Source organism: Dama dama, chromosome X (assembly GCF_033118175.1).
Source record: "Dama dama isolate Ldn47 chromosome X, ASM3311817v1, whole genome shotgun sequence".
In the NCBI taxonomy this organism is placed as follows: Eukaryota; Metazoa; Chordata; class Mammalia; order Artiodactyla; family Cervidae; genus Dama; species Dama dama.
The window spans coordinates 139,294,451-139,317,327 of NC_083714.1; the positions used below are offsets into that span (position 1 = coordinate 139,294,451).

A 22,877-nucleotide genomic window follows, 5' to 3' on the forward strand; every position below is an offset into this window, starting at 1 on the left:
TTTTAATATCATATATTTCCACCTCCATCTCAGTGTGACGATTTCTGATACTGAGCTGAGTAGAGCTGTCCCTCTGAGAGTGAAGAACCTTCATGGCCTCCTTGCATTTATCACAGCTGTGTTTATACTTAAAGTGAAAAATGCCTTTCTCCTACAAGATGCCAACACTTCTTGTGGGCTCATGACAATGGGCCACATCATCACCTTGGGACCTCAAGAGGCTCACAATTTGAAGACATGGGAGCTTGAATGGGGGTACAGACAGAATGGGGTTTGTACTCATAATCCTTTCACATTAGAGACAAGATTTGTTGAGGCTTCTGAAAAGGTTCTAATTTGGTGTGTTATACCAAACACAATAGAGCAGTGTTATAGCAAAGAAAATCACTTGATGAGAAATGGCCCCATTGTCAAACTCTCAGGGAAGGAAGAGAGCATGTCCCTCAAGTTAAAAGGCAAGAATCTTTCTAAGAGAATCTTCTTTCTTTTTTATAAATTTACTTTTAATTGGAGGAAAATGACAATGTTCTGTTACTTTCTGTTGCTATACAACAACATGAATCAGTCATAATTATATATTCATCCCATCCTTCATGAGCCTCCCTCCCTTCCCTCCATCCACCCTTCTAGGTCGTCTTTCTGAGGTTTAACCTGAGTCAACACATACCTCTTTATAAATGTTCCCTTCCAGGCAGATGTGTGTCCATTGGCAAGCACAGACAGTGGTAGCCTGCCTAGACCACCACAAGGAAGAGTGTGGTGGATAAGTATGAAGGCTCCAGCCCCAAATAGCCTGGATTTGACTGGCTCCTCTGCCTCTCACAACTGTGCCAGCTATAAGGATTCTGAGCATCAGTTTGTAGATTTAGAAGAAAGGAATTGATAACGGTGGCACTTAGCAATTTTGTCGGGAATAAGTGAGATCATGCATGTAACACACTTAACATTTACTTGGCATACCACAATGCATGCCGTTGTCTCTGTAAACCCCGCCTACACTTCATGTCCTCACTTGTTTCCTACCTCTTCCTTAAACTTGAGCCATGAACTCCACTTCCTCAGAACTCCTAGTTTCCATGACGTCATTCCCTATGGAGCTGCGTGTTTATATAGACAAGAATTGGCTTATGCTGCTCAGACTTGTTTTCTGTGTGCAATTTCATTTGCTCCACAAGACATCACATTGCTAGAAGACTGGGGTTGTCTGATACTGCTTTCAGGAAGTTCCCAAAGCCCCTGTAAATTAGGCACAAAACTTTGTGGTTCATTTGTAGCTTGCTACAAAGTAAACTTGACCTTGTACATAAGCACTAAGTACTTTCTCTGTTTAAGAAACAACCACTTGAGGGAGGTGGGAGCGGGGATCGGGATGGGGAATACATGTAACTCCATGGCTGATTCATGTCAATGTATGACAAAACCCACTGCAATGTTGCGAAGTAATTAGCCTCCAACTAATAAAAATAATTGGAAAAAAAAAAAAAAAAGAAAGAAACTGAAAAAAAAAAAAAGAAACAACCACTTACATTGTTTCAGGTAACAGTCTCAATTCTTTAACACTGCTACCCTGGCAAGGAAGCAGCATTCAGAACATTCCCTCCTCTCTTCCTTGGCAGGCTTGGACTCCTCATATATGTTGGAAAGTAATCATAAAGAGAATCAACTTGCAAGCTTCTGGTCTCAGACTTAGCATTTTCTCCCACTACGCCCAAATGACTGAGATTATTAAATGAAAACATTTCTAGAGCCCAGATAGTAAACTGCACTAGGAAGCAGACTATAGGACTAGAGAAAAAATGCCAGATGGAAGGACATGCTTTTGGTATGTCATAGTCAGCATTTTCCTGGAATATATTTAAATGCCTCACACATTTGTACTGAAAGGAGATGTAAATGATTACAAAATGCCATTAGTCAGAGACAGAATCACAGAATGTGTAACCCATCAAGGTAGCAGTTGCTATATCCCATCTCCTTTGCTCAGCCACTAACTGCCTCCCCCATCCCTCCTCAAAAGATCTACAAGCTAGTTCCAATACATTCCAAGCAGAAAGCTGTTGGGTGATTGGAGAGAAATCAGCTTTTCTCATTCATTTAATTATTCATCAAACATTTATGGAGGATTAATAATGTGCTTGAATCTGAGGATGCAAATTTGAATAATAAACAGATTCTGAAGCAAAATGCTCAAAGGCTCTTGCAGGCCTCCAGACTTGGAGCTCCTAGCATAGCTCTGTAATTAAGAAACAGATATAAGGCTAACTCATGAACTTGGTATACAATAGACAAATCTTCTAGGCCTTTACCATTGGTAACTGGATGGACTCCTGCCAGATGGCCTGGAATTGAAATTTAGCTCTGCACCCTTACTACCCCTATAATCATAAGCAAGCACATCAGCTCTCTTTTACTAGTTTCTTTGTCTCTAAAGCAGAGATAATAATAACATGCATGTACTTCTCTGTAAAGTTATTGGGAGGATTAAGTGAATTAATATGCAAAGTACTTAGAAGAATGCTTAACACATGGTAAGGACTCAAATAATATAAATAAGTGATGTTATCATCATTAATGCTTTCTGAGCTACATCAATGACTACATCTTTTCCTGATTCTCCTCCAGATGTTCTGACCATTTGTTCATATTTCTTGTCCAGTCCTTCTTTTGCCCCCATGCCATCAATGTTCATGTTCATAGAAGTCTCATCCTTACTCCTCTCTTCATTCTACACACTTGCACTGAGTGATCTGAATTAATACTATCATGATCTGATCACTCCATTCCTGCATTGATAGCCCCAACATCTGTTTTTAGTTCCAGATTAACATTTTCAACAGCAGATTAGACACACGAATTAGTGACAGTCATCTGAAAAACATGCTCAAAACCGAACTCATTATCTTCTTCAGCATCTTCCTCCTTTAACGTCTCCTCTTGAGCAAATGAGAGCATCATCTGCTCAGCTGCCTAACTTGGAACCTGAGTCAAACATTACTCTTCCTCTTAGTACCCTCTATATCCTTTCTAATGCATTTTGACTTCCATTTATCTTATTAATTAGCTTCCCTGGGCTCAGATGGTAAAGTGTCTGCCTACAATGTGGGAGACCTGGGTTTGATCCCTGGATTGGGAAGATCCCCTGGAGAAGGAAATGGCAACCCACTCTAGTACTCTTGCCTGGAAAATCCCATGGACAGAGAAACCTGGAGGGCTACAGTCCATGGGGTCGCAAAGAGGCAGACATGACTGAGCGACTTCATTTTCACTTTCACTTTATCCTGTTAATTTAGCCTCTCCTTTCCAATCCCACAGCTGAAGCCTGAACTTTCATCATTTCTGTCTTGTGAATGATTGTCATGATGCCCTGATCCACCATCTTTCTAGTATATCCTTCTAAAAGCATCTTGAATTATCTTCTTAGAATCTAACCTACATCTAATCATACCCCTTCTCTACTTAAAAATCTTAATGTGCCTTCCTGTTACCTACAATTAGATCTGAATGCCTTAATAATCAATTTGACCCCCTAGCTCTAACTAGCTTTATTTTCTAGCCTCATTTTTTTATGACTTCCCTCCTTTTACTTTCTTTGGGTATAGTCATGTTTTGTTATCCCCCAAACTCGCCAAATTCTTTCCAGACATGAGAATTCCCTACCTGAAGTTCCCTTGTCCATTTCTTGAGTGCCTACTCATCTCTCAAGACCCAATTAAAACATCACCTTTTATATGAAGCCTAGAGCTACTTCTTTTTCTCCTCTGTAGATTGAGCTCTTTCATGTAAAGGGCTCCAGAGAAATATGAACGTTATCATTAGTGGAAGCTACCTTAGTTGGGCTTCCCAGATTTTATAAAAATTTTTGGTCCATTGATACATAATCTGGAACAATCCCATAGCTTGAGAACCACTTTTCAGTTTTTGATGAGAATGGCAAATGAGGCCCAAAAGGAGAATTCTTTAGAAGAATCAATCACAAGCTCACTGTTTGGAAGGAGTTAAATGCTATAATCATGATGCCAGCAAATCTGGCATTGCTTTGTTGTTGTTGTTAAGTTGCTAAGTTGTTTCTGAATCTTAGTGACCCCATGGAATGCAGCATGCCAAACTCCTCTGTCCTCCACTATCTCCTGGAGTTTGCTCAAACTCATTTCCATTGAATCAGTGATATTATCTAACCATCTCATCCTCTGCTGCCCCCATGTCTTCTTGCCCTCAATCTTTCCCAGCATCAGGGTCTTTTCCAATAAGTTAGCTCTTCGCATCAGGTGGTCAGAGTATTGGAGCTTCAGCTTCAGCATAGGTCCTTACAATGAATACACAGGGTTGATTTTCTTTAGGATCCATTGATTTGATCTCCTTGCAGTCCAAGGGACTCTCAAGAGTCTTCAGCACCACAGTTCCAAAGCATCAGTTCTTCGGCACTCAGCCTTCTTTATGGTCCAACTCTCAAATCCCTACATGACTACTGGAAAAAACTATAGCTTTGACTGTACAGACCTTTGTTGGCAAAGAGATGTCTTTTCTTTTTAATGTGCTATCTAGGTTTGTCATGGCTTTGCTTCCAAGGAGCAAGTGTCTTTTAATTTTGTGGCTGCAGTCACTGTCCACAGTAATTTTGGAGCCCAAGAAAATAAAGTCTGTTACTGTTTCCACTTTCCCCCCTTCTATTTGCCATGAAGTGATGGGACTGGATGCCACTCTCAGTTTTTTGAATGCTAAGTTTTAAGCCAGCTTTTTCACTCTCCTCTTTCACCCTCATCAAGCATTACTTTAGCAGTTGAAAATTACTGGTAATTCAGGTATATCCAAAAATTAACAATTGGTTATATTGATTTTACTTACTAAACATTTCAAGCACTGAAGAGGAGAGTTGCCTCAGGCCAGTGGATTCTGTTTGGGTAACCTTAATGCCACCATACATCCGTATTCAATATTGGTTAGAGAAAATAAAGCTTTTTATACATGGGATGTTGGTCCTGGAATAGTGGTAAAGTAGAAGGAGTTGGATAGAAAGGCTGGGGATAAGAATGCTGGTACATTAACAATTCTTAATTCTCCTTTACTTGATACCTAGTACAATGCCATGTGCATAGTAAATGCTTGATCTGTATCTATATGTGAATGAATCCATTCATTCAGGATTAAACATTTGTTAAGCTCCTACAAAGACAGGAAATACACAAAATCCTGCAACTTTGAAGATAAATTAGAATCATTCTGTAATATAGAAAAGGGGGGACATCTGTGTTAAAAATACATTCAATAAAGTATTGCAGGTCAAGAATGGGTGTCATTGTTATCATTACCTAAATGATGACTTATATTCCTCTCCACATTAAGCTTTATGTATCTGGAGAGCTAGTGTTGATCTAAATCCTATCTGGAAATAAGATAACTTTTTCTCCCCGCTAAATAGCAAGAATGATGAGCAAAATTACAGCTGCTTTCCATTATGAGAAATGCCTAAGGAGTGAAATGAGATAATATATGGGAAAAGATTTCATGCATTTTGAAAGAATCACGAATATTAGATAATAATTTATTATTTTAGTTCAGTTGCTCACACCCACCCACCTTTTCAGATTCTGGGATTAATAATTGGTGTTATGAATTCTTATATTCATCTGATACTAGTTCATTGGCTCCTTGTCTACTGTCATGTATTGGAGGTAAACAATGAAGAATGAGATAAGCCCGGTCTATGGCCTCCTTGACCTGGTCTAGGAGGGGAAGGGACAAGGAAGCAGCCAGTCACAAGAGAGATTGTAGACTGTGCACGTAAGAGAGGTTGGACTTAGCAGTTTAAAGGAAACTTTCTAGAGGAAACGGTACTGATGCTGGTCTGTAGGATGAGTAAGATTAGGCTGGTGAAAAGGCAGGCATGATAAAGGGAAATGAAAGTGCCAAACACAACAATGAAAGGTGTGAGGAACAGGAAACAGGGTATTGAGGTTGGAACAGAGTGGGAAGGCATGGCTTGGAATGCAGAATGATGACGTTGAAGACAATGATATTGATACTACCTCCAAGGTCCTTGGATCCCATTTACCATCTTGTGCCTCTCACCTCAGTATGCTTTTTTTGGAAAATTGAAGTAGAGTTGATGTAAAATATTAGTTACAGGTGTTTGGGGCTCAGGTAGCGCCAGTGATAAAGAACCCACTTGCCAATGCAGGAGACATAAGAGACTGAGATTTGATCCCTAGGTCAGGAAGATCCCCTGGAGGAAGGCAAGGCAACCCATGAAGAATCCCATGAACAGAGGAGCCGGGCAGGCTACTGCCCATAGGGTCACAAAGAGTCGGACACGACTGAGCAACCGAGCGTGCATGCACGCACAGGTGTGCAATATAGGAGTCCACAATTTTTAAAGGTTATACTCCATTTATAGTTATTTAAAATGTTGGCTATATTCCTCATGTTGTATAGTATATCCTTGTAGTTTATTTTATACATAATAGTTTGTTTCTCTTAATCCACTACCCCTATATTACCCCTTCAACATTCCCTCTTCCCACTGGCAACCAAGAGTTTGTTCTTTAGATCTGCGGGTCTGCTTCTTTTTTTTATATATATTCCTTAGTTTGTTGTATTTTTTAGATTCCACATGTAAGTCATATCATACAGTATTTCAGTATTTGTCTTTCTCTGTTTGACTTATCTCAGCACAATACCCTCCAGGTCCATCCATATTGCTGCATGTGACAAAATGTCATGCTTTTACTTACAGTAGCCAGAACATGTACTCTTGCCTGGAGAATCCCATGGACCGAGGAGCCTTGTAGGCTACAGTCCACGGGATCGTGAAGAGTCGGACACGACTGAGTGACTTCACTTTCACTTTTCACTTTCATGCATTGGAGAAGGAAATGGCAACCCACTCCAGTGTTCTTACCTGGAGAATCCCAGGGACGGTGGAGCCTGGTGGGCTGCCGTTTATGGGGTCGCACAGAGTCGGACACGACTGAAGTGACTTAGCAGCAGCAGCCAGAACACGTGGTTTTTCACAGAGGGCTGTTCCAGAGCTACTGGAGCTTACTTTACCCACCTTCTATCTGGGAATTTACTCTCCCCACCCACCCATACACATCCTGAGAGCCATCTTTACCCAATAACTAACAGAGGGGATATGAATAGTCAGCTCCCTTATCTCTAGTCAGAACAACTCTGGGGTATATCTTACACTTCAGAGTTCCCTTGAGGGATCAGGTCACATTCACCCACTATTGGGCTTGGCTTGTGATCATGCTCTTAACTGGGTTTTTACCACCCGTTGTTGTCTGATTTCATCACTCTCTTATATGTCTCCCTTGCTCAGTTATCCTTAACAAATCACTTCCACACAGCGTCTGCTTCCCAGAAACCCAACCTCAAACAGATGTAGGAAAAGTAACCGTGAAGATCCCAGTAAGCCATGTACAGGTGTATAGACTTTATCTGGAAGTGATGAGAAGTCCCAGGAGAGTTTTAAGAGTCATGGAAGGGTCTAGAAATTCAGGGATACTAGTATTTTGAGCTCTTCACTCCCTCGGATGACAGCTCAGCTTGCTTTTCCTATGCATTCAGATAGAGACATAGCCAATCAGGCACCCCAGAGCAGCTGCACTATGGATTTTCTAAAAAAAGCATAAGAGTTTATTTCTGATCTTAGCTTTCCTTAAAAATCTATTTATTATTCACTCTATATTTCTTTGCTTTATTTGCACCTGCCACATCTCCCTCAAAAGTCTGTGACTTTTTTCAGAGGCATTATTCTATGATTTATATGGAATTTTGCATGATGTCACTAATGGATACTTTTTGTTAATACCCTCAACTGCTTTGCTTCATCACTGAAGCAGATAATTTATTCTGACATGTATGTGGATAGTTAGACACTGAGGTGATACCTGCTTCCTTGAGACTTTACATATGCAGTTTATTGTGGCAGATGTTATTAGCATCTGGTTTCAGATTCTTATGTAATAGTTATGCTCTTTCAATGTATGGCGGAGTGAGGAAGGTCCCATGGTAAAGAACACATAACTCAATCATGGACACTTCACATGTTCATCCACTTCCACTGAGTTCTTCAAAGATTCCTTCACACAAGCTATATTGCTGTTAATTGTACACTGACATCTCTTAAATGAATTCAGTTGAGGTGAATGGGTGCTATAGAAGACTTTTCACCTGGGGACTCATGCATGCCCAGTTGCCATAGGCAGGAAATAAAAAATGTGTATGTGTGTGTGTCTATGTGTGTGTATCTGATTATGCCATTTGCAAAGTCTTGTTGACAAGTAGAAATGTGGAATTTTTCCCCTTGAGATAAGTGTATTCTCTTGCTGAGGAAATTCTTTTTTTATGGGCTTTGGGATATTTGCCCCAAGTCAGAGATTTATACATTTTGCTGAAAGCCCTCTATGTTACAAACTTGGTTGGCATCAGATCTGTGGAACAGGAAGCTGCCTGCTGAGTTTTAAGTGGGAATATTTGCTCTGAAGATTTGAATAAAGGATGAGCTTAAATGAGGCATATGTGCACAATAAACAAATGTGAATATTGGAAATGTAGGTGCTTGGGGGAAATAAAAGGAATACATATCCCAGACTGTGGGTAATTCCTCCTATTTCGAACTAGAGAAACACATCTGATAATATAGGATTAGTCTAGCAAGGGTCAGGTCAAGTATGCCACTGGTCATAGAGAGGTCACTAACTCAAGAAAATAAAATAGGAATATTCCAGGGAAAATAAATGCTGAATAGTATAGCAACCTTATTGTTAACAAGCTATGACCTCAGATTTTAGAGAGAACGAGCAGAGTGGCATTTTATCAATAAAAAAATCTTCCTGAAAAAAATAGAAATTGTGGTGCCAGGGTTTTCTATCCACAAGGTATGGCATTGGACCTCTGTGACATTTCTTTTCAAACAGAGATGATCTCTTCTTAAATTTTTATACTTTGAGAAGACACTACATACATCATTTTACTATCAAATTTCAGAAAATACTAGGGAAAATGTTATCCTTATCTTCATATCCCATTACTTCTACAACTAAGGATTCAGCAAAGCCATCTCCTCATCCCCCAGTATAATGCCACTATCTGCCTCCTAGAAATGGAGAAGCTCCAGTGATACTGGAAGCAAATGATAGCAATGAATCTGAGTTAGGCACTCAGGCTATATGATACAAAATCTGAAGACAGAGCAAGCAAACTGTGTGTGTGCTAAATCACTTCTTTATAGTTCATCTTCACTCAGTTCCTCTTCTAGGTCCAATATATACCAACCTTCAATGACCAGTAAAGCTGAAAAATTGCTAGTCGCTCAGTTGTGTCTGACTCTTTGCGACCCCATGGACTGTATAGTCCGTGGAATTCTCCAGGCCAGAATACTGGAGTGGGTAGCCTTTCCCTTCTCCAGGAGATCTTCCCAACCCAGGGATTAAACCCAGGTCTCCTGCATTGCAGGCGGATTCTTTACCAACTGAGCTATGAGGGAAGTCCTAAATGACCAGAAAAGCTGAAAAATTGCTATTCCATTATCTGTGGGTTATACAGTGGAATATCAGCAACAATGCCATTACATGGATACCTTGAAGCAATGTTTCAAATAAGGGGCTTGTTTGCTATAGAATGTGTAGCAGTTCCATCATCAATGTGTCTTCATCTACTGTGTGAGATACAGTTGACCCTTAAACAAGATGAGTTTGAACTATATGGATCCACTTATATGCAATATTTTTTCAATAAAAAGCCTACTAGTGGTATACAATTCTCTCTCTTTGGTTGAATCCACCCATGCAGAACTTGAATAACAGAGGGCCCACTGTAAAGTTACACATGGACTTTCAACTGCTGGGGTTTGGCACCCCAACGCCACATTGTTCAAGAGTCAATTGTAAATGATGTGGATCAGGAGCCATTCAGGCTAAGGTAGCTTTAGTATTGGGTTTCCCTGGTGGCTTAATGGTAAAGAATCCATCTGCCAATGCAGGAAATGTGAGTTCTATCCCTGGGTTGGGAAGATCTCCTGGAGAAGGAATTGGCAACCCACTCCAGTATTCTTGCCTGGAAAATTCCATGGACAGAGGAGCCTGGCAGGCTACAGTCCATAGGGTCACACAGAGTCGGACATGCCTGAGCACACATGCGCAGGTTTAGTATTTCCCCGTCCCCTACTTTGTTTTCTACATTTTACTAAGACCTTGAAATAAGAAACAGGAAGAAAAAAGTTATACTTGCTTATTTGACAAATTCAGAGAAAGTATAAGGGAAGAACTAGTAATTAAAAAGTTTTATATATAGGTAACTCTTTTCTCAAGACATTTAGTGATATTTCAAAGACATTTCTCTTTCTGCATCTATCTTCTTTGAAAACAATTTTCAATAGTTCTTCCTGGGAATTTATATCTAACTACATGAAGCATCAATTTTGAGCAGACCAACTTAGAATGTATTTTAATACTATGAATACCTTAACCCTAAAATCTGCACACACTGAGATAAATACTGCATAATTTCAATTGTCAAATGAAGTTTTTTTTAGTATGCATTCATTTTTTTTTAATTTCAAAGAAGTGATGGGGAAAAAAAATTCTTAACAAACAGTTGAATGGAAATCATACGAGATTTATTCATCTTGGAAAACTGCCTGAAAGAGAATGGCAATTCAAAAGGAAATTTTCCATGTAGCCATGAAATTTTGTCATGTTCTGCTGAAAAAAATGTCTTTAGTTCAAGGTTAAAGGTCACTTGTTTAAGTGTATATTTGTCACTCAGCATTCAAGAATCATACAGACTAAAACAGAAGGTGATTATCAGATCAAAGTATTTTGCTGTACTGACTAATGTCTTTTCTTTTGTTCTCAATGTTTGTTTTTCCAAAATGCCACTGTTTGCTTATTTATTCATGTAAATGAAGCAGGAGATAAATAGTCTGCAATAATAATCTAACTTGTAGAGTAATTCTCTTGTGGCATCGGAATGCTAATGTTGACCATGTATCAAAACAAAAGCCATATTTACTGAATTCTGGGGCCTTCCCACTCTTATGAATATTATCTTTCTAGCAGATAAACATATTATATATATATATGTATGTATGTATGTAGGTTTCCCATCAGCAGCAGCTATTTTCATGGTAAAAAAAATTTTAGTTGGTCCCATAGTTTTTAGCAAGACCACATTTTCCAAAGTATAGTCTGTAAAACACTAGTTCCTGAGAATGTTACTCATTTAAGGAATCTATGGTCAAATAAGTGGAGGATAAGCCCTTGTGTTAAAAAGAAAGTTTTAAAAATATTTATTTGTATATTTTTACTGTAGCTATTTTTCAAAACATTTTAACATGCTAATGAATATTGGGAGTCTCTTAGAGGATGTTTTGCAGAATTTCCATTCTTATTTTACATTTTAAACCTTATATCTGAGAACATTTCATGGGACTAGTGTTTTGAGAAATGTCTTTGACCAGATGCTGAACTAAAGAAACATGATAGCTACTTTTCCTAGAAGCAGCCTCTGTACATGAATTTGCTACATGCAAACCTTTTAAGGGCAAGAAAAAAATTGTGAATGGCTGATTCCTTCACTAATCCTCTCAGAAGTTTCCAGAGTTTTCCAGAGAATAATGATCATCCTTGAAATATTGGGAGTTGAAATAAGATATAAGCAACTGTAAAGAATTCTGAGCAGAATAATTTCTGAGACCAGTTCTCTGGGAAGATTGGTTGCATCCAAGCTCTTCTGTGGGTGAATCAATAATTTAGAAAGGGACATACTCAAAAATATTAACTTAGACTGTAAAGACTAGGGACTATCCAAATTAGAAGTGAAATAGACATCTTGGTCCAAGTCTTTTATTTTTGAGATGACAAGAATTAATCCCAGAGAGATTGGGTGGCATGCTCTAGGTCACAGCTGGCAAAACTGTAGTTAAAACAAGGCCTCATGAGTCTCAGTTTAGATTTTTTTTCTTGTAGGATGTCCCCCACCTTTATTTGGTAAGGCAATACTGGAGCACAGTATCTTGGGGAAAAGTACTATAAGGAAGATATTATTCTTCAGTGAAATTGAAGTCGCTCAGTCGTCTCCGACTCTTTGCAACCCCATGGACTATAGCCTACCAGGTTCCTCCGTCCATGGGATTTTCCAGGCAAGAATACTGGAGTGGGTTGCCATTGCCTTCTCCAGGAAATCTTCCCGACCCAGGCATTGAACCCGGGTCTCCTGCATTGTAGGCAGATGCTTTACCATCTGAGCCATTAGGGAAGTTATTCTTCAGATACGGGAGCAAAAATTTCTCATTCTGGACCTGTAGTTCCTAAACTATAGGGAGTAATGAATTTGTTAAAGTGAGTGTTTAAACATCCTTTCATTCATTGATTCTAGAGGGGTAGAGTTGGAAAGGTGGGACCAGCTATGTGCCTTTTTAACATTACTCACATGGATCTAAAACAGGTGTTCTGAAAAGCTTGGTTTGAGAAACACATCTGATTGGTTGCCAGTTTGGTTTAGCCTTAAATCCTAAGTCATTTGACTTGGCATACTCTATACAACATTCACGTATTAAAACCACAATTAATTCAAAAGAAAAAGTAGAATATGAGAAATCCATTGTGAGAACCCCAGTATATATATAAATTATCCTGAATTATATCATCTTACTGGGGTTGTTACAGTGTGGTTTACCTAATGTGTGTATCCTTCACTTTTCAGACTTGGAGGTTCAAAGCTAAATAAACAGACTCCTTGTTTTCTGAATACATTTAAGGGGGAAGGGTGCAAAGAATGCTATTTCTAAGAGAAAGGCTGATAAAAGAAATCTCAGCTGCCTTGTCGGGCATGAATTTGTTCTTAGAAACCCACATCTTGAAGTATTTAAATGTAAATAAATCAGAAGAAGATAGATTATATTATCTTCTATGTACACTTGGGTTTTAAAAGTGAAAGAAAAATTAGGTGGTAAAGTGGTTCTGAGGTTTTCCTAAAGTAGTTAGAATTGCCATGATAAGTAGCTGTATTTCAGGTGCAGTAATCAAACCAACCAAGCAGTGGAAAACAAGCAGCTGTCCCTTAGACCCACCATTTCCTCAGAACACACACTTCCCTGCCCCTAGGCTTCTAACACTTCTTCAGCTCTGTACAGACAGAAGAGCAGGCAGGAAAGGCTGTGTCTCAGAAATGCTGCCCCAAGAGACTTGGCATTTAAGTCTTGTGCTTCAAATCGAAGCCCGCAACACATTCCAGCATGGGAAGCCCGGGGCAGGGGGGTGCGGATTACTGAGGGGCAAACACAACAATGTTAGCAAACATATAAACATGTTAAATCAGAGAGAAAGGAAATGATATTAATTATTTTTGTATATTCCACAGGAAGACTTCTGTCTCCCCCCTTTTTCCCTCTTCGCCCCTACCCCTTTGCACCTCTTTAACTCGTCTGTTTAGGAAACAGAACTATCACCTTCCATTATCTTCCTCTCTCTTCTCCGCTTTTGGAGGTATCATGTATCTATCGGGATAATATATCCAGGTGGTATCCCGTTCTCATTTCCCTCCTTTCCCGAGAGTGACAAAGGAAGGCTTATTAAACCTATTGTCAGTCTGGGAACTGTCTGTTTGATCACCTGAAGTTGAAGGGTGGCTTTGCTCATAAGCTGACTTTATGCTGATTATCTTCCACTCCCCACCCACCTCAAGATTCTGTCTTTTTTGCTCTCTATACTCTGAGAAGCTGGCCTTCTGGGTTTACATCATTGAGCTCCCTTGCCCTCAGACTTCTAGTTGGATTTGGCCAACGAGAGGGTCCACAAGAAAATGGAATGCAGGAGGAGAGTGGGGTCAGAATATTTATTCACTAGCTTCCTCCTTGCTAAGCCAGCACATAGTGACTCCATTGCTCCATAGATCTCACTGCGTGGCTTCTCTCTAGAGCCACTTTCTCTAGGTTCTGGCAGCTACTCCCCTTCTCGCCTCTTCAGGTCTACTATTGACAGTCCCAGAGTACTACATTCTCCCTTTAGGGACTGGTTTTTTCCAAACTCTCCCACACCCTGTTGGAATATGCCATCTCTTTCCTGCAAAGATCCTGGATGGTATAGCATTAAACTTACAAATTATATTCCAGCTTTTACTGAAGTGAGAACTGACATTTAGAAGCTTAACTTTCTGTTTACCACTGTATACTTAGCAAGGAACATTGTTCCTGGCACATAGGTACTGCTCATTGCTTATTTATTAAAGGAATAAACAAAAGAATTGCATGTTTAGATTGAAATATAAAGATGGAAAACCTTTACATGTAATTTTTTTGTGCTCACATATGTGCTCCCTTGCTGCAAATTTATTCTGTTGCTTTGACAATGCATGGGCAGGTGTAGCTTATTTTTCCTCAAGAAAGTATGAGCCACCTTCCAACAGAAAAACAAAAATAGAAAACAAGACTTATTCAGTCACATTCATGGTAACTGCCTATTCGGTTTCCACATTTTGACTTGATCCAGGATTTTGTTTTTCCCTCTTGGATGGATATGTTAATGAAACAGAGCCACCATTGAGTGTACTCCTGTACTTCATAAAGGAGTGGAGGGTGCATAACCCAGGACATGAGTCAGAGAGAGTGTCCAGCTTTCCCCTGTACTTGCCCCCTGACCACATTTGGTTGGCTAGCCAGACTAGAACTCCAAAATGGAGATCTACTTACTTTATTCTTACAGGTCCTTCACAGTTAAGAATACCAGTTAGAGACCTATTCTTTTCACTCATGTCCCTCCTTTAGTGAGCTTCACATGGCTTAAAGTATCTGCAATCAGTCACAAGTGTTCAGAGTAGTCCTCTCAAGAAAGAAGTCAATGAGAAAATGTTGCCTCCTACAGTCAAGACAGCCTCTTAGGTGTTAACTCCGAGGAGAAAACAGAATGCTTCCAAAGACCTTATAATGAGGCTTAATCAACTAAATTTTCATTTTTAAGACTGAACATGTCTGATCCAACACACCAAGAAAAATATCCAACACCACCAAGAACAAGCTAATAACTATTTTTCTCTAAACCTGATTACACCAACTAGACACATTATAATGTCCTCTCTTTAGGTACTGAGATACCCTGATATATATGCCATTATTTCTTAAAACAAGGTCTCAGATTATCAACAAAATGGACTGAATTGTTCTTCAGCATGGGGAGTAACAGAAAGCACTATAGAACTCAGGATAAAATGTTTAGACTCTTTCAATAATGAAAATTAAGGATATGAAGTCACCCAGAATCAACCAAGGAGCAATACATTCTCAAAAACTAAATTATGGGCTTCCATTTCCAGTGCTCTTAACCTGCCATGTTGCAGAGACTAAATGTTCTTTTTAAAATACTTATTCTAAAATTAGAAATCAATTCAGCACGTTTGTGCAGTGACCCTTGCAACTGCAGTAACTGGACAAGAAGATACATCAGAAATGACAGTCACATATCTTGCATCAAATTCAGAGTCCTTTCTAGACCAAGCAAAATTGGTTCTATGTCTTTTACTTGGTTCATTTAAAAAATGAATCTAAGAAAGTAATCAAGGATGAGATTTGAATAAAGATTTCATAAAGATATTTCCTTCACACAAATGGCTCCCTCTTTGTTTCATATTAAGGAATGGGAAATAGCCCTCTCAGGTTGAAAATCTTCCCACTGGAATAATAAAAAAAGAACCAGCTAAGACATATGACATCTACATCCTGGTTACTGTGGTAGGACTCTAAAATGCTAGAACCTCTTTGACTCTTTTTTTTCCCATTAAAAAAAAATTCAAACAACTTTTAAGGACCCAATCACCATGAAGGGTAACTTTTGAGAATACATAGTCAGTGTCAGTTATAATAAAGAAATGGAAGACTGGTAATAATAATTCAAATTACTTGTGATAATTTTAATAGAAGCAAATCATTCAGATTTATGATTTCATTGGATATTCAGAACAACCCAAATGAGGTGAGCAAAGTCAGAATAAAACCTGAGTCATAGAGAGATGGAGACATCTCATCTCCAAAGTGGTTGAACTCGGACATGTACCTGGGTTTTCTGGATCCAAGTCCAAGACCCCTCCTACTCGACTACTCTGTCACCATGGAATGGAAGACATACTTCAATAAATGAACTTATACTTTGGAGTAGACATTGCCAGAGTGTGTTAGAATACTGTAGATGCCTCCTTCTTGGTGTTACCTCAAATTCCTGACGAGCACCTTGCAGGCCCATCAGAGCAGCCTAGTATATACAAATGAAGCTAAAAATAAATTGTGACACAGCTAGTGGATTTTGGATCTTCAAAAATCTTCATCTACATCATACTTGAATAAAACTATCATATATAAATTTCTCTCTGATACATCCAGACTTTCCTTTCAGTAACCATTTCCCCCCTTTTATCTCCTATTGTGTGATTCTAAAATGGCTGTACCCTTTTAGGTGTCTGAAGGTTTCGACTGCTTTCTGCATTCAAGTCAAATACTTCTGCAAAAAATCTTTCTGATACTTGTAAGCATTCTATTCTTTTTCTCAGAATCCATGGAAATATCTGATGCCTGCATCTACCAGGGTGATCAAAGAAATGATTATGCTAGGGCTTCATTACCGCCCGCTGAGAGAAGCACTCTTTCCAAGGGTCCCTGCTGGACGTTTGTGCTCAGGTCATGCCCTACAGGAATGATAAGCACAACACATGGTCTTGAGCTCCTGTTGGCTACAGACAAGAGAGTTTTCAAGGGGACAAACCTGAAGACCTCGAGGTTTTTGAAAGTGAATCTGTTTCTTACTTGCATCTGAAACACCTTTTGAGCTGATAACTCCTTGGAAAATAAAGGAAACCATATTGCATGCAAATGTAGGTTTTAATGTCACACATCACACTTGCAAATTTAGGTCTCCAGATATGGGGAAAAAATCAGTGTGCATGGCATGCACAAAAAAGTGGAGAGAATAATTTTCTCCTGGCATGATCTATTCCAGATCCTATCCCAAAATGAATGTTCTGGTGAAATGCATTTACTCACATTGGGATGAAACTTAGGATATAACTCTAAGTTAATTTTCTTTTCAAAGAAAATTTTGTTAAAATAGATAAAGGCTTTGTTTCAAAGAGAGAAAATCAGAACTAATGCATTTTGCCCAGGTTTGAGCATTTCATTTGGCTTCTTGAAAAGCTTAATGTTTAAAGTGGCATTTTCAAGATACAATAATACTGACAAAGGAATATCTGATAGGATGATGGAATAACACCATGATAAATCAACTGAGAATGAGACAAATCACCTAAGTGGGGAAAGAGTCTTCTCTGTTGACATAGAATCAACATTTACCATGGTTTCAACACAGGTAATTGTAAGTAGATATAGCTTGTGTTTTTATCTGAAGTGAGGATTTTCAAAATTTATGTTTTGATGCGATCTGACCCAAGTCTCTGTGGATCTCATAGATGGAATGCAATTGGCAGCTCTGACTCATGACTTTGTTTATACACTATGCTTCAGCACATCAGAAAAGCTATTTTTTTTTCCGATAGTTTCTAAGAATGGCTCTCAATTACAGAGTCTAAGTCTGAATCATTTCTGGCTCCCTTTTCTAGCATACATCCATCTCCCTTCCTTGTATATATGCCCATTACAACATCTTTCAGAGCCCATTAGGGATATGGAATAGACATGAAATATTTTACTGACTTGAAAGTATGCAGGAAAAATTTCTTCCAATAAGAAAAATTGTGCATATACACTTTTTTTCCCATGCCAGTACATGGCATCAAAGAAAACAGAGAAATGTGCTATTATTTCTTATGGCTTCTAGAAAAGCCATTTCCTTTTTCTCAACAGCCCATATTTGGCTTTTGCTTGTATTCTTGTGGTCAGATTTTGCCCTTTTTTTCTTCTTATTAATCACCATTATTGTTATTTTCAATATCATTGTCTTCATTGTCACCATGTTTATTGTTATCATAGTCAGTTTGGTTTTGGCATTTACAGGGAGTCTATCACTATTCCAGATACAATCACATTTCCTAATCACCTTTCATATCTATCTACTATATAAAATTTCTCATTGATACATTGCTAATCAGCTATAGTAAGTACTATAGTTTTCCTAGTCTTCTTATTGTTACAAGTTCCTTATTATCTCTTTTATTTCTTTCTCTTAAACTCAGCTAAAATCATCTTTGCTAGCCACTAGAACCACCGGTGGGTTCCTCAGAAGTTCCCACCCCTTGCCAATATCTGATAGTAACCTATATCTGATAGTAACCTATAATGGAATATAATCTGCAAAAAAACCTGAATCACTATGCTGTACACCTAAACTAACAAATACTTTGAGTTAATTATACTTCATTTCTTAAAAATGTTCCCTCCACCCTCAACTTCTACTACAATTTATTGTAAGCACTAATTTTCAAAAATTGATCTACATTTTCACTTCTTTCTTGGTCCTTATTTCCTCATTCTGGAGAAAATGATGGTTTCTTTTCATATACATATACATATATATATATATATATATATATATATATATATATATATATAATAAGGTGTGGTAGGGGGATGGGTTGATAAATCATAAATATGCAATAGAACTATATTAGACATATAAAGTTCCATGGGAACACTAATGAGGGAAGATCACGTCTGGAATCAAGTAAGGAATGTTTTACACCCAGGAAAAACCAAAATCCTCATAGTAAAGAGAATTGTGGGAGCTGTTCTGTAATTGTTCTGATATAAACGGTCCATGTAAGTAACATTTATGAAAGAGTATCACGGTTCATTGAAGTGAGAGTTAAAGGGAAAGGGAGAGAAAAGTCAGTAAAGTTCATTCGTGTTAAGAGTCCTAAGTGATATTCACCTATTTCCCTTAGATAAGTCTTTAAAACATCCTGTACTCAGGTCTTTAGGACAGATCTCAAAAATATGGCCATGCTTTGCTATACTTGATATTCTCCTCATTTATTTATTCTTTTAGAATCATGAGAAATGTCATTTCCAAAGAGTGACGTCCCCAAAAGAGCCAGAAAAAAACTGTGTGGAAATTATTGCTTATTCTATGTGGTCACTTAAAGTAGATGCGAAGAACTGACTCACTAGAAAAGATCCTGATGCTGGGAAAGATTGAAGGTGGGAGGAGAAGGGGATGACAGAGGATGAGATGGCTGGATGGCATCACTGACTCGTTGGACATGAGTTTGAGTAAGCTCCGGGAGTTGGTGATGGACAGGGAGGCCTGGCGTGCTGCAGTCCATGGGGTCGCAGAGTCAGACACGACTGAGTGACTGAACTGAACTGAACTGAAAGTAGCACTAACAACATGGGTGTTTGTTTTATTACTCTTTGCACTTTTCTTCCCGTTTAAAAAATCATTTCTGGAAAATAATGTTAATAACTGCTATTAAACAAGATTCTCATAAACTTGAAACAATTCATCTCTGGTCCTTCTCTATGAAACTTTCCATGAATAGCTTAATAGAAAATCATCTTTCCTTTTGTTGGAATCCTGTAGTATTTTATCTGTACTTCCTAATGTTACTCAACTATTAACTAGTTATCTCTTTCTATCTAGTATTATGTATTATATTATTATACATATATTTATGTAACATCTGCTCTCTCCACTGAAATTTTTGGTGGTAGCATCCAAACCTGTTACATCTCTCAAGTTTTCAAAGCATGCAGTAGTTAGTTTTTTGCATGTAGTTCAGATTAAAAAGTTATTAGATGGCTCAGTGAATAAATGTGTGAGTGAGCAGTCTCATTGACAAAGCTGATTCTCAACTAGTAACTCATAGGATTTTATTTCAAATATTGACTTCCAGTGACCATAAAATTAATATGAAATGGGGTGAACATGAAAATTTTCAGGAAAATCGATCTTTGAACTAAGTTCTGTTGTCTCTCTTTTATATATAATCTATAAATCAAAATATTTGTTTTGTCAAAAATCTGATATGTTTCTTTAAGTAATGTGCCCTTCGCTGGGTATATTCAGAGGTGCAACATTTAAAAAAGAAAGGAATTTAGAATTTAGTTTTCATGCTCATATTTGCCAATAATAAAAATTAATCAACCCTCAAGGAAAGCAATCCAATTAAATAGTTAATAAGCAAAACCAAAGCAATGCATGAATTATGACATAATACCTAGACGATCATAGGTTTATCCTTTTATGAAATCTTATAAATATTTCACACAGCATTATTTTAAATTAAATTACAAAATAAAATGCACTTATTCAAAATATGTTTTAAAATTAAAACATCAAAACAATTCAATAAATAACTGGTTCTTTCTTATTTCGGTATTTTTCTGATTCAGAATAAAAATTAATCAAATAGATCAAAAGTAACTTTTGCAGACTATTAATTACATTTTTTAATGCTAAACATACAAAAACACCAAAGTTTTTGGTTTGTTTCTAATCGAACAAAGAAAGTATCCACCATCTTTGACATATGCACTCTATAATTCTATGATCTTCTTTGTTAATTTCTGATAAATAATTTCAAATAAACAATGAGAATGCTTAAACAAGAGGAACCAATAGTTTGTAATGTATTCAATTAGAGCCTTTTCTCACAAGGTTTAAAAATGAGAGCTTGAAAGTATATATAATGGCATGTTATATATTGAATTTTAAACTTCATTTTAGGGGTAGGCATTTAAAACCCAAACCAAAGACCTTGGTGTAATCATTCATATAAATCAAGTCTATCATTTGCTCTTATATTCGTTTCTGGTCACACTCCCACTCAAGATAACATAGGGAATGTGGCAATAATCTCAGATTTTAGTTTTCCTTGTGGAACATAACACAAATGAGGAAAGTTTTTGCAAGTTTATGTGTTTGTGTGCAAACAACACATAAAATTTAAGCTGTTAAATCAACTAGTTCAAAAGAATGGGAAAATGAAATGAAATACTGTGCTTTTTGTTTTCATTTTGTAATAAAAAGTCCTGAAAACTTTTTTTCAATGTATTCAAACATCCGGACTTCCCATAGGCTTAATTAACATAAGTTTAAGTGGAACCTACCTTTAAAATTTGGTCTGATTCTTGCATCATATCCTGATGTCCTTCCCATTAATTTGTCCAAGAAATCTGAAGGAGATAGGGTCTGTGAAGGTTGTTTTCCAGACCTGGAGTCATGGTCTTTGCAGAAAGCCGCCCTAAACACATCATTAACTCTTTTAGCAACAATTCCATTCTTATCACCTGAGAACTAATGTTCACACAATGTTTGACATTGTGTTTTATAAATATATTTGATACGTTAATAAGAAGAAAAAAATTATAAACTTTTTGGTCAACTTCCTAACTTGTATATGGTCTTGAGGTAACTTTAAGTGGTGAAGGGTATAAATCCTGAGTCATATTTCCTAAGTTACCAAACTTTGCCATAAGATGTTTAAGATGACACAGCATGCATAGCTGTAGATGATAGGTTTTATGGATATATAAAGCTCTTTCTAGTGTCATCAGGGAAATGAGGATAATTTCTAAAATTTATGTGATTGTCTCATTTCCCCATGATTTTCAAAATATTCTTCCAGCATTTCAGCCCTTAATGTAAGTCCTCTACATATATGTATGTGTGTGTGTGTGTGTGTAAAATAAGATGGGCAGAACACAATACACCATGAACTAATTATCCAATTGCTTATTTTCTCACCTGCTAGATTCTGTTCCAACTTTCAGCTATTTTCAATGTGTTGTTTAAAAGAAAATCTTCACTTGTAAATTTAACTTCATTCTAAAATAGGTCAACAATGAGCATGTCTGTACTTCTATTTTATATTATCATTGTTATTTATATATTAGCATTTAAGTTGTTGACTTTCTAGTAAAGTATTTATGAAAAAGAACTTCTAAATCAGTTTGTCTTTTGCATTGTTAAGACACTAAATGGTAATTGGACAACTTCTCAGATTTTTATTTTCCTTAAAAGGCTTATAAAAAGAGCATGAAATGAATTCTTTCACAATACATAGTTATTAACTGAATGTTGATTTCTTCCACAAAGTATGTATTTTCAAGCTTTATTTTCAATAGTTTAACAAAGAATCTTGTTAATTCTTATCACTAAGAAAATATCACATTCTTGACAGTTTTTCAAAGAAGTAATATTAAATATAAGTGCAAAAATGATACAAACATTTGGTAAAAGTTAAAATTGATACAATCACCTAGAAATACTCACATTCCCATAAGCAGATTCATCTGATTAATCAAGTATTATTTGATTATAATGGTGATGGTGGTGGTGATGAAGATGATGATGATGATGATTCTAATAAAACCCAGCCTATGATTTTTCTTAATCATAGTAGGAGGTGTGAACCTGAAAGGAACATAGAGGGTTTTCCCAGTACTCATAGCATTATTGCTATATGTTCCATTTCTCTTGGTTCTGTGAAAAAATACCATAAAATTTGGTGAAAATTAAATGAAGAGTCCTATACTTTGTTGTACGAACATCTCTTATTTCTATCTTGTCTTAGAACCTCTTAGCCATTAGGATGGCTATTTCACTTACTGCTAATAATCAGATATTTTGAGGTATCAATTGAATAAATGATTTATAAATTAAGTAGAAAATGCAAGCATGCAAATAATGATTTCTTGCTTATTTTAATTATGCATAGTCCATTTCTCATGCATGAATAAATACAAAGATGTCATATTAATTTAGTTCTGATAGGCAATAACATTTCTAAATTTATTGAACAGTAGACTACAGTGATAGCATGAGTTTTTAAATGTTTTTGATGTTTCAAGAAATTTCCTGAATTGTAGTTCTCATAGTATGCATCTAGTTGTTGAAATACAATAGAAGTCCCAAGTTGGCTAAGAATTTGGGTTCTTT

General features: G+C 37.3%; 2 protein-coding genes across 3 annotated transcripts in view; one reads left to right on the top strand and one right to left on the bottom strand.

The window, feature by feature from the left end:
* The window catches only part of FANCB (FA complementation group B), a 346,913-nt gene that overhangs the window by 297,400 nt on the left and 26,636 nt on the right, over nucleotides 1-22,877 (top strand). The window lies entirely within an intron of this gene.
* The window catches only part of GLRA2 (glycine receptor alpha 2), a 182,958-nt gene that overhangs the window by 159,591 nt on the left and 490 nt on the right, over nucleotides 1-22,877 (bottom strand). For both annotated transcript variants that reach the window (XM_061136016.1, XM_061136015.1), the window contains exon 2: nucleotides 21,047-21,180. In XM_061136016.1, coding sequence (XP_060991999.1) covers nucleotides 21,047-21,180 — 134 coding nt within the window. The remainder of the gene's footprint in view (nucleotides 1-21,046; nucleotides 21,181-22,877) is intronic.